A 13,759-nucleotide genomic window follows, 5' to 3' on the forward strand; every position below is an offset into this window, starting at 1 on the left:
TTTTAACATGTTTTCTGAGCAAAGCAGGTACATATTTCAACTTGAATTAATTACAAAGTTACAAGTTATTAACAAATGACATGGCTTCCATTTTGAAATTTTAAGTATCACATTTATCTGTCATTTTTGAAATAATAGTGTAAAAATGTAAACCAAATATCTATGTAATTTTAGAGATATGAATTTCTTTAGAGAAACATTTACAAACAGAAAAGAAGAACTTTCATACATTTGTTTGTAGGAACTAAACCTTATTATAAAACTCTCTTTTTCATACTCTTTTCTGTTTAGTTTCCAGAACCACCATAAGGTATTACATCAGAGGATGATATGTATGAATGTAAATTAAGTGTAGACTTGTACAGTCTCAGGTCGACCATTTCTAGACCACCGGGTTGGCCTAGTGGTGAACGCGTCTTTCCAAATCAGCTGATTTGGAAGTCGAGAGTTCCAGCGTTCAAGTCCTAGTAAAGCCAGTTATTTTTACACGGATTTGAATACTAGATCGTGGATACCGGTGTTCTTTGGTGGTTGGGTTTCAATTAACCACACATCTCAGGAATGGTCAAACTGAGAATGTAGAAGACTACACTTCATTTACACTCATACATATCATCCTCTGAAGAATTATCTAAACGGTAGCTACCGGAGGCTAAACAGGAAAAAGAAAGAAAGAAAAGGTTGACCATTTCTAACCCGCCAGGCTGCTCTATTGGTGAACTTGTCATCGCAAATCATCTGATTTCAAAGTCAAATCCTAGTAAAGACAGCTTACTTTTAAACAGATTTAAATACTAGATTGCAGATACTGGTGTTCTTTGGTGGTTGGGTTTCAATTTACCATATCTCAGGAATGGTCGACATGAGTACACTTCATTTACATTCATACCATCCTCTGAAGTAATACCTTACAGTAGTTCTGGAGGCTGAACAGAAAAAGGAAAGGAAAGGTTTACCATTCCTGGGATGTTTGGTTAATTGAAACCCACCCGTCAAGGAACCTTACACTAGAATCAGTTCATATAACTGAAGAGTGTCAATCATATACTAAACTTGTCATTTTATTAAATATTTATTGTAACAAAGAGTACTCAATCTGTTAAATTTTATATCTCTTGAAGCAACTTAACATCAAAATAAATATTTTTAACATTTCTATAATTCATATTTTATAAATCTTTAGAAAAGGTTCCCTTGAACTTCTTTGGTTCAGGAGAATGAGAATGCATCCACTGTTTGGATTGTTCTTTTGTTTCTTCAGTTTCGAAATGGACCCATTTCTCGTTCGCTGTGAAAATTTTGTTCAAAAAATCTTCATTGTGGTAGCGCTGGAGAAACGTTAGGGAGGCGTCCATTCTCATTATATTGTGATGGTCGGACAGCATCTCGCACACAGTTACTCTCTCACTCACAATGGTGTAGAGAGCTGACCTTGAAATTTCAGGAAATGATTCACTCAATACAGAAATTGTGAACCGACGATTTTCTCGAATTGCCTCATCCACTCGCTCAATGAGATCATCGGTTGACACTCGCTTCCTTCCCTGATGGCCTGCATCATGAACATCTGCACGTCCTGCTTTAAAGGTCCTGCACCATTGTCGCACTTTGCTGTCACTCATTGAAGTTGTCGTATACATTACTTATTCGTCTATGAATTTCAGCTGCATTACACCCCTCAGCCTGAAGAAATCGAATTACTGCACTCACTTCACACTTGGCGGGAGATGCTATTGTTGACATGTTTACGTGCTAGCTGCGTGTTCAGAACTAAACAAAGTGACGCGGCGTGATGGAAGGCCATAATAGAGACGCTGCGCAACACATGCGCAAAGGTTCATCCGATTTTTGCGCGGGTTTTTATTTCCCAACCGATCGGACCTTGAAAAAAAATAACCCTCGTACTTGAAAAAGATACAGTAAACTTTCTGCTTCCAGCTTCAAATTACTTCCATTTATCAATTAATTAATAATAATAATCATTTATTATATTATAATAAATGTTATTTATCCTCAAATATCTGCATCACAATTATTTCATTAATCATAATACTCATGCATAAAAATGAGCTTCAATTAGTTCTCACATGTAGCCTTATTAATTTTGCGTATTAAAATCCTAATATTATGAAGGTTTCCATTAATTTTTTTGTCATACCTATCAATTCCTAAAATGATCTATATAATATGTAATCATAAAATAACACATTCAATAATTTATTCAGCTATTCTTTAAATCAGATGTTCACGTCCATACTGGGTATGGTATAATTTGGTTGTTGGCAGTTATTGGTACTGCATTAGGAATGCTCTCTACCAATTTGAAAAAAGGCAGTTGTGATCTATTATAATCTTGAACAGTACGAATAATTTTATTCACCAAAATATTTCTTGCAATTAACATCTAATGGCATTTATGTATACTACAATTAATAGTGAATTACAGCAGCTATCAGTGGCATACTATTACAACAAAATTCAACATAAATTGTAGAAAATAATATTACCTTACATCTTTGGCAGTTTTCAGGATAAAACTACCAATGTAATTGCAATGCTATGGAATACATAGCAATTTACATTTTATTAAAATGATAAATTTCAACATTAAATTTCTTTTCTAAGTTGTCATTCATATTTTTAGTTGAGTAATGTCGGTATTATCAAATTTATAGTGGTTGATGTTTATTTCTAGCCAGATTCATTGTTTATGTCAAACAATAGTAACATGTAAGTAATGCAATATCTGATTATAAACATAAATTGTTGAGCAATCACTCATTAGACTTGGGGCTGATTTCATATGGTTTTCTTTTCACAGGTTTCTTGTATACTTTGTAACCATTATAAATTTTGACTAAAACAGGCTCATAGGGCTTAATTAAGTCCGTTACTTTGTATTATATACTTTTTATTTTATAAATTTTGTATTACGTTGATGGACAATTTTAAAAATGAGACGTTGAAGGACTTATTCAGAGAAGACCGATTGTGGATAATCACGGCATAATTAGATAAGAATAAACTATTTTTTGATAATTCAATTCTTATCGCGCATTCTTGCAAAAAAATAATTTTATCATAGTATGACATCATGTTCGCAATGGGAACAAACTTTTCCCACAGAAAGTGTTCCATTAGTGTGCGTACACGCATTCACATAGACTGAGTAATGCTCCGGAATGGTGGTGTGGTTAGACTGGGAGACCATCAATCAGGCACAGTTATGTTTGGATTCGTTGGTGTGAGTTTCAGTGCAGTGATTTTGTTTGGAAAACAGTTCAAAAAATTTATAGTGTTTTATTCTGGATACAGGTATGAGAAACTTTATTATTAACGGCCTCTCCGCAATAATATTTCAATGGATCTATTACAATAATACTAATCCATCGACTATTTAATAAAGAACTATTAAAAATGATACTTGTTATAATGATATATTTAAAATTACAACTAGAATTAATTTCGGATTGGCAAATTCCATATTAGTATAAGTATTAATAAAACAATTTGTGAAATTCTAATATGCAAATATCAAAGTTCAAGTAGATAAATAAGATTATTCACCAAAATATTTCTTGCAATTAACATCTAATGGCATTTATGTATACTACAATTAATAGTGAAGTACAGCTATCAGTGACATACTATAGTTCTACGACTTTCAAGTAGATTAATAATGGCTGTTCTGAGTCAAACATCCACTAAACAAAAGAGTTTGTCTTATATGTTCTTTTTATGTGTTTATTACTTTTTTTATATATAAATAGTTTGTTTCATAATGAATAAATAATGTATAATTATTCATTATACTGTATAATGGTAAATAACAGAGTTCTAGCTAAGTTTCAGTTTTATGTTAGAATTATCAATTTTTCATTATTATGTAATTTTATTTAAAGGATAACTAAGCTATTAAATATAAATATGATTTTAATTGAATGATTAATTTTGAGACTCCTTTACTCATGTTTACACTAAATCTGATCAATCTGACAGTAGGGTATTCAATTAGATTTTAAAGAGAGCAATCTTAGGATATAAACTTTTCAAGCAGCATAGTTTTGGTACATTGTTTCACAAATCCCAACATTAGTAAATTCATTTTTTTTAAAACAATTTCTTTAAAAATTAGTATTTTATTTTTGTAAAAAAATTTTTTTGTGTAGTATAGAAGCTTAGATATCTTATTCACAAAGTGAAATTGGAACAATAAGATATATACAGTATCTCTTGTGGCCTAGAATATACACATTATGCAGCAAATTACAGTAAAAATTAAAAAATCAAATTTTATTTTAAAGGTAATTCTAAAGAGAGCAAAATCTCTTTTAAGGAAATAGCATAGCTCAGTTCTTTATTACTTAGAGAATTACACTATAAATATATGACAAAGTATACTAACTAATTATTTCTAATGTGTATGAATATGTTTGTGATCTTTTTGTCACAAATTAAATATAAGTAGCCCACTTTTGTCATAATATTATTTCACAATTACTGAACTTTAACAATAGTTAAAAAAAAAAATCCCTCTTAGTCATAGTTTGCTGATTAGCCACGATGAATTGAAAGAATTGTGAATTTAATAAAATTAAATTCACTCAACATTATTCAGAATAATGTTGAGTTTTAATAGTTTAATAACCTCTGATAAAGAGGTTATTTTAAATAAAAAAAGGATCAAGCAGAGAAAATCATATTCATTGGTCACTGTGCACAGTACTCTAAATTGTACATTTGTCTGCTGCAATGTCAACATTAGCAAGGTCCAAAACCATATTACATTAATTTCATAAGGAATCAAATTACAATTAAAATTATTTTTTTTATTATTACAAAATTGAATGCTAGATTAAGGGAATTCTTTTCGCAACTAAATAATTTTCTTTCACTGAGAAAAAGCTTTACAGAAAAGATCATTTTAACTTTTTTTTCTTATTTTATTATACTGTAAAGATAAGTTTAAAACACTGGATGACAGCATTAAGCCGTTATATGTGTATTAAATTTCTTTCAAACAACATAAGAGACGTTCATTATTAAACTGATTTCTAAAATTAATTCATTGGTTTTACCTCAAAAGGTTTGTTTCTAGTGAGATTAACGCGTTAAACAATTTTAGCATTTAGTATATTATCAGAGAGAACCAGTGGCCATCGAAGCAGCGGCTAAGCTCATGCAATACAGAACAAAACAAATCTAATCTCACCCTTTAATGAAAATAAATAATGTAGGATAAAACTGTTATTGCAAACAATAACATGTATTGTCAGACTTATATGGCAATATAATGTATTAACAAATAAGGTGAAATTAAAATAACTATAAATATAAAATGTGTAAATATTATAATTTTTTGTGGTTAACAATAAAAACAGGAAAAATCAAGCAAGAAGAAAAAGTATATGGATCACTTATGTTCATATTCTATAATTTAGAAAGTTAGGAAAGTGTAAAATACTGTAAAGATTATAATTTTGTTTTTTTTACATAGCTAAGAAATACACTTGATTTTAAAATTTAACATTTTCTGATTAATAATGTTTCTTTCTTCACTTCTATGAAAAATTCTATAGCAGGTTTTTTTACTGAACATATCTAATAGATATAAAATTGTAAGAGCAATTTTATTTTTTACAATTACAAATCTTGTCAGTAAGTAAGAGATTGAGTTAATTGTGAAGATTAAGTAAATACAGCTAGTTATACTCACGATACCAACTACCTAATAATTAAAATTTTTATTTTATAATATCCTTTCCAACAATTCTTGTTTTCGATCATTTCTACAATTCTACTAGTTCTGACAGTTGTTAAAGATAATGCAGCACATTAAGATATTTGATTTTAGATTGGCCTAGGCAAGATACTAAAAATAATCTACAACCATTTTCCACCACCCTGAAATAATTGAAACTATGTATACTAAATACAAATGTAGTAACTACGTGAACTATATAGTTGTAAACACGAGTTAATTAAAAAAAATTCTGTTCTAACAAAAACAAAACAGGCAAAACGGATATTTTTTAATATTTCTATAAATTTCCTTTAAATAAATTTACATACTCTGAAATAATATCAAAAAAACAATATTTAATATGGTATACAGTCAATTTTTTCATCAAATCATTTCTAAGATTATGGATTTTTATGCGGTTAGTGATCACAAGAATAAATTCTATTTAAAATGAATTAATCAAAAAAGGTAAAACAAAAATAAAAAAAAAATTTATCAACAAAAAATGATCGTTTATATGCTTCAATATAAAAAAGAAAAATGTTAACAAAAATAACTACCTAAACTATTAAATAAATTATACAAGCAAAATTAGCAATAATAATTATAAATATAAAACTTATGAAAGAATACGCAAATAAAATCATTCGACAAAATCTATCAATTATTAAACAGAAAAAAGAGAAGATAAATAATCAATGCACACATTTCAGTCATATTTAAAAATAAACAAAAATATTGCATTAGTTAAATTATAACTCTAATTTAAAAATACTGTGATATCCCATATTATTTAGTCTTTTAAGAACACATCGTTCATTCACATCATCAATTTTAGACATTAACGAGTAAAAAATTACTATGTCAAAAAATCTGATAAATCTTTTTCAAATATAGTTATTTAAAAATAATAATGAAAAAGTAAAAAAATAAAAAAAAAAAAAAAAAAAATATATATATATATAAGCAGAATCAGTTCTTGATTAATTACCATAAGGAACTATAAAAATATAATAAATACTATTGATGTAAACAAGGCCCAACTTATAAAAAAACCCAATTACAATAGTAATAATAATTTTAAATAAATAAACTTAAAACAGCATTAACAAACATTTTAAGGGTAAAATTTTTAAACAGAATAAGACAAGATTGGTCCAAACTAAAATAATTCAAATTAATTTAGCATAACAGTTAAGAATAATTGTAACTTAACAAAAATCTCAGTTTGTGAAATATCTGAATTTGAATAGTCAAAATTAATTTCAACACTCTCCATTTTGTCTACAATATATACTTATTACAAAAACAAAAAACAAGAAAATGAAATTGAGATAGTGAATGAATGCATAGTAATATATGTTTTCGTAACAACCTACCCTGCCATTAAAAATTGCACATAAAATAGCTAATTCCAGAAGTAATGTGCTAACCAGAAAAAATGTGTTAAAAAGAAAATACTGAATGCTACACTGTATACAATAACCTTCAATATCAGTTTTTTTAATTGTTTAATTGACGTTTTGTTGATATAAAATATGATGCATAATTTTGCTCTGTAATAACATTAAAATGCTTTACAATATAATCAATAAAAAAAAATTACACTTTACCAAAAATCCAAATCATACATTGATAAAAATTATATATATACATCTTTTTTACAATTATTATTAGTATAACTGAAAGATGTATATAAACTAGATAAAATGTAATAAAAGTAAATGCATAAGAAAACGGCAGAGTACAAGAAATGACAGATTGGCATATTGAAGGAACAGGAAATGTACTACTATGTAAGTATTTATTATCAAACTTCGTCAACACTACATTTAAAAATGACCAAAAAAAGATTGATCAATGAACTGATTGTATGATAAATATGTAATATATTTACAAGATTATAATCATAAATTTGCAATCATTTTTTAAAATTAAAGCAAAATCACAATTCTGGTTACAATATACAAAAATGAACCCACTTCAACATATTTTGGTTTAGAAAATTACATGCAAAGAATAGAACCTCTTATATATTTATTTTTGGATCATATTTATTATCTCAAAGGAGACAAATCACATGATAATTATAAGTGAAGTTATTAACAAAGAATGTAAATGAATAATGTATAAAATCAATATTTGTGAAATAAAGAGAATTAAACATAAAACTGATGGAACACATCCTTGAGAGTTTTAAGAAAGAATTTTATATACTTTTGAGTAAATAATGAATTTTAACACTTTCAAAAGTTTAGATATCTCAAATGCAATATCAAGTAATACTAAATCATTCAATCTGAAACTTGGGATGATAAACATACTTAAGGGAGGTAAAACAACAAAAAAAGGAAATTATGGACATAAAAAAAATGATAAAACTTCTTAAGTTATTAGACAAATTATGAAAATAGAAGAGGCCGGATACAGAAGATGCAGCTATAAGAAGTTATAATTTGTAGTTATGTAACTCCAATCTAACGACTGTTCTGATACAGTGCTGTTAATTGAATCTTAAAAGTACAAAACTCAAATGCCATCAAGTAATCTTATAATCACCGATTAGATAAAACATACCAAAACAATAAAAAATTCATATTAAAGAAATTGCACACATAATTACCTAGGAACCAGTGTATATTTTATAATATAAATCACTCAATTTTAATTAAATAAGTAAGTTGCACGTACAATTAAGTGAAGTTAATTAGAGAAAAAAATTAAGTCAAATACTTAAGAATTAAAAAACCTAAATAATTCATTATAATATTAAGCAATATTATATTATATTTTCTTTAAATCAGTAAATCTTTAGTTAATATTATGTCAATACTGTATTTTGTAACAATACATTTCTTTTTAAGTTAATATATTAATAGCTAGGATAAATTATAATACATTTTAATTAAAAATAAAAATATAGTATTGCAATATTATTAATAATAAATTATTACAATAACGTTTTACTATTAGAATGGTTAATTTATTATTATGTTGGACAAAATAAAATTATGTATATGGATGACATCTATATATTTATAATTACGTAGAGTAAAACACAATGTAAAATAACGTTATATTTAATAAGATTCAATAACAATATGTATACTAAGTAGAATCGCATTCAATTGCAATATTTTTCAGGATAAATGAAATTTTAGAGAATAAATCCCATGAAAAGTTAAATATATATATCGAAAAGTGGACAGTTATCAAAAAAGCAACGGCAAAACTTTCAAAAATATAAAGTCCAGATTAAATCGATTAGAAACGGACCAAAATAAGTTACAATTTTCTCAATAGAAGTAGAATGTTGTATAGGGAATGTTATGAAAATATTTAACAAAATGTAACATAAAAGGAAAGATTTTTCATTTACCTTAATACGAACTGCCTATTTAGTTTTAACTGTTGATTTTTTCTAAATAAATTAACAATGCACATAATTTTAATTTACAAACTTTTTACATTTAAAACACATCATGTAGTTTCGGCTAACTTGTTACTAAATGGAACCGAATAAAGCTGGATTCTACCGTATACACATACATAATATATATTGTTATAAACAGACTATTTTACTAATAATTAATTCTATACAGCCTTATTCTTTTATTATTATTTTTTAATTTAATGCTATCACTGAATAGAATAAAAATAAGTTAAATTCTAAAATTACCAGTACAAACAGGGAGGGAATGAACAGTTAATGAAAATAAACTATGTTATTACAATCCACCAATAGAGGGAAGGAAGATTAATAGTAATTTATCAGCTATTTACAAATGAAATTATAATTATTATGTTACAATTTTTTTTTTAATTTATTTTTTCTCAGTATTATATTGACACTGTTAAATTAATATGGGTTAGAAATAATAACGACTACAAAAAATATAAAATTATATATATATATAATGAAATACAACTATAACTGTTCAGTTATATATAAAGCTATAGGTTGACGCCTCTCTCTTTCTTAAGTTTTTCAAGACGCTGACGAATTGATTCAACATTCTCTACATCAATAGAACGTTCTGGGCTTTTCCATGAATTTGATTCCATACTCTAAAAAAAGAATAATGAAAATATAATTTTCTAATTTAACATAAATAATAAATCATGGTCCATCTCTAAATACAGAGTGGAGTAAGTAATATCCTACTATACTATAGGAAGTTTTACAAAGAATTGTATAATACGAATCACAAAGATAATGTATCAAAAATTTATGCAAACAAACATATGATTTTCTAAGTGATTATAAATTTTATAACAGGCCAGAAGCAGATGGAAGCACTGCTTTTGTTTATAATAGTGTGGATGAAGCACTAAGGGAAAGACAATGAAAGGAAAAGATTATTGACGACAATGTCATATGAGATGTAAGTAAAAATGTTTAAAAAATGCTTGATATTTGAAATGAAACTGATTGCAACAGAGTGAGGGAGGAGGGGTGAGGGAGAGAGAGAGAGAGAGTAAAACCTTAACACAAAGTTAGCTGATGGGGGGAAAGGAAAATTGGTAGAGAGAGGAAGAGAAAATTGATAAAGAGGAAGAAGAGAACAAAAAAAGTTTGTCATAGTGTAAGAGGACTGACGGTTACGGAAATGCCAAGTGTTACACAAAATTAACTTCATCTAATTTTGACATACGGTACAAAAACTTGGTACAAGTGGGCAGTAGGAAAGAAAAACTTTAAGCTGTAGAGATGAAATTACTTAAAAGCTTTCATTTATTATTGGCAAGACAAAGAGAGATTGAATGAACCTAGATGTAAAGGGCTGTCACAATTATGAAGGGCATGTTGGACAGGTTATGGAGAACAAAATTCAAATGTTTTTGACATCTTAAAATAACGGAATAAAGCGTAGCATAAAGAATATTGAATAACTAGATAAATGAGAAAAGATCAGGAGGAAGATCCAGGGAAAGGTGGAAAATAAAGTTAAGAAGGATAATATGAATAGAAGAGTACAGTTTATGGAATTGTGGAGAAATAAAACAAGGTGGTAGTCTATAATCCATTATCTGATACCAGATACTGGATAAGAATATAAAAAATGAAATATTTACAAGCAACATATTAAAATAAAACAAAAAGATGATCGTCAAACACAGAAAATAATTTACCCAGTATTTCGATTATTAATTGGAAAAAATCAAAAATAGGATTATACATCATACAAGCCCCAATACGTTAATGTTAATGCTTTGCAATTCGGTTTAACAGCTACCATTTAAATACATTTTAAAAGAAAAATGAAACATAGATTTATACAAACACATATACAAGTTTTTACCAACTCTTATATTTTAAATTATATATTGCAGATCAATCTATGCACATACAAAACTTCATTAATAAACACAATTATCAATTATCAAATAAACTATAATTTGATGAGAAAAATTTTATACTTGTACAATTTTTATTTATCTAGTAGTTAATTTTCCCTCTTTTAACCTTAATTCACTCAGATATGGATTATTATCAAATTAAAGATTCAACAAGCATATCAAAACTTTTCTAATATTTATTTTTTACTAATATTTCATTATCATCATGAAATCATCTTTTTTTTACATATTGGTTTGATATTGATTGATATTATGGGTGTTGCCTGGTCACTGGAACTTGAATATTCTGTTAAAAAAAAAGTTTTGATAGTATGGAATTGTATTAAATTTAGTTGTTTCTTTGAAAAATAAGTTTTTGAAGTTCTTACATGATCTTTGCCATCACTTTTTTAACATAACATCTACATACACTAATCAACTGGTGTTTTCAAATTTAAGACAAACAAAACATATATTCATATATATATAATTGTGTTTATACACACAAAAACGCTGATAACATTATACACCCAACAACATCTACTTGTAAAAAAAAATCATTACACAAACCTCGTATTTAGGACAAGTGACAATTATAGGTTTCATGTTTGATTACCAATTACTTAACTTCTCTTTCTTTTGTTACTAACACTGAACAAAATGGATAGTAGATTGGATGTGTACAAAATTATACTGATTCTTGATTGGCTACTGTATGTGCTGCAGTGCCCTGGTAAAAAAAATTCTAGAAAAATGTTACAACGACTACTTCTTATTTAGGGACCAAAAAATTACATCCCAGCCCTGTCCAATCCGTTAAAACATAACAGAAAAATAACCCTTATAGAGACCAGATTTCGAGCTTAATCTTGATAATCTTTTCATTAAGATAAAGATCTGGTCAGTTATCCAGCACTATGAAACTGATGTAGAGCTCATGAGTGGGTTTCATAACCGATTAAAAACCATACCTGGAGTTCTAAGTCTCACTTTTATTTATTTTTTTTAAAATGACAACAGTTGATTATAATGGAGATGTAACTTATATAAAATGAATTAACTACATTCTTTATTTTTGTCAGCTGGTTTGAAAGCTAATCAAAACTGAGGTTTTGGAATAGCTGTCACATCTAACTAAAATAATAGTCTTGATCTGTTAAAAGTTTCTATGTTAATTGATCTGTTAAACTACAAGGCAAAGCAGGTTACCATGACCCCTGGAGAAAGCTGTTTTTTAGTAAACAGTTAACAAATACTGTTCAAAAATCTTCACTGTCTGAACAGTGATTATATTTTATAAAACCTCTATTATTATGCAGGGTTATCATAAAAGAATGGTGCAGTTTTGAACATGGTTTAAATTAAAACAGAATTACTTACAGTTTTTTTTTATTTTTCAAATTTGTCGTCTCAAACATTTTTTTACATAATTAATAAATTTCTATATGTGCGTCAACTTCTCTCCAAACATTAGTTAACATTTCTTCGTTAATGGTTGTCATTGATTCATTAATCCTGTTTTTAAGTGGTTCAGGTCGTGAAGTTTTTGTGTATAAACAACGCATTTGATGTACCCCCACAAGAAAAAATTGCAAGGTGTCAGGTCTGGACTCCTTGGAGGCCAAAGTACGGGTCCTTGCCGGCCTATCCATCGATCTCCAAATTTTTCGTTCAAAGCGTCCGTAACCAATGCATTGAAGTGCGGGGGAGCACCATCTTGTTGGAAATGAAGTTTATGTATGTTTTCGAGTTCATCCAGCTGAGGAAGGCAATAATCAGTTAACATGTCAAGATACGCAACTCCATTAATTGTTTTTTCAGCAAAGAAGAAAGGCCCTATTACACGATTTTTCATCACACCACACCAAACATTAACTTTAGGCGAATCGCATTGTTTCTCAATAATTGCGTGTGGGTTTTCAGAGCCCCATATTCGTGAATTGTGTCTTAACGCATCCATTCACATGGAATGTAGCTTCGTCTGTAAAAATTATATCATCTAAAAATGATTTGTTTTCACTTATTCTGTCCAACATTTCAACAGCGAAAATGTAACGTTTTACACCATCATCGGGTTTCAATTCCTGCAGTATCGGGATCTTATAAGCGTGTAATTTCAGTTTTTTATGTAAAACTTTGTAAACTGTTGATTTTCGAATACCTAATTCGACGCTTCGACGGGGGATGGACTTCCCAGGACTTCTTATTGCCGACTGTCTAATTAGTTCAACTGTGTCGTCTGGTACACTTGGTCTACCGGTTGATTTCTGTTTCTTAACCAATCCAGTTTCTTCGAATAGTTTGAACCAACGTGTCATGTTATTTTTGTGTGGTGGATCTCTTCTGAATTCACGTCAAAACGCACGTTGAACTAAAATTACGGATTTTAATTCAGCCATCAATAAAACACACTTTGCTTTGTCTTTATCAGAGAACATAGTAACTCACTAAACTTACCGCAACAACAATACAAGAACTGACGTTGTGGTTACAACTGCTGATAAACAAACTTTTGGGTTGGAGGCTTTCAAGGATACCAATATAACATCTAGAAACTTCCCTACAATCTTCCTATCAATTACTGAAACCACACCATTCTTTTATGATAACCTTGTATTTCTGATTGGAGGGAAATAAACAAAAGGAAATACAAAAAGGCATCCCAAGTGATGTAGA

The 13,759-nt window shown here is 28.2% G+C and overlaps 1 protein-coding gene across 3 annotated transcripts in view; it reads right to left on the reverse strand.

The window, feature by feature from the left end:
- Window positions 1-8,651: 8,651 nt before the first annotated feature.
- The window catches only part of msps (msps cytoskeleton-associated protein 5), a 135,504-nt gene continuing 130,396 nt past the window's right edge, over window positions 8,652-13,759 (reverse strand). For 2 of the 3 annotated variants that reach the window (XM_075379164.1, XM_075379163.1), the window contains exon 36: window positions 8,652-9,811. In XM_075379164.1, the coding sequence (XP_075235279.1) occupies window positions 9,698-9,811 (114 nt within the window). In that variant the 3' untranslated portion in view covers window positions 8,652-9,697. The remainder of the gene's footprint in view (window positions 9,812-13,759) is intronic. The other variant, XM_075379166.1, reaches the window with a different exon arrangement.

This window comes from Lycorma delicatula, chromosome 11 (assembly GCF_047948215.1).
Source record: "Lycorma delicatula isolate Av1 chromosome 11, ASM4794821v1, whole genome shotgun sequence".
NCBI classification, from domain to species: Eukaryota; Metazoa; Arthropoda; class Insecta; order Hemiptera; family Fulgoridae; genus Lycorma; species Lycorma delicatula.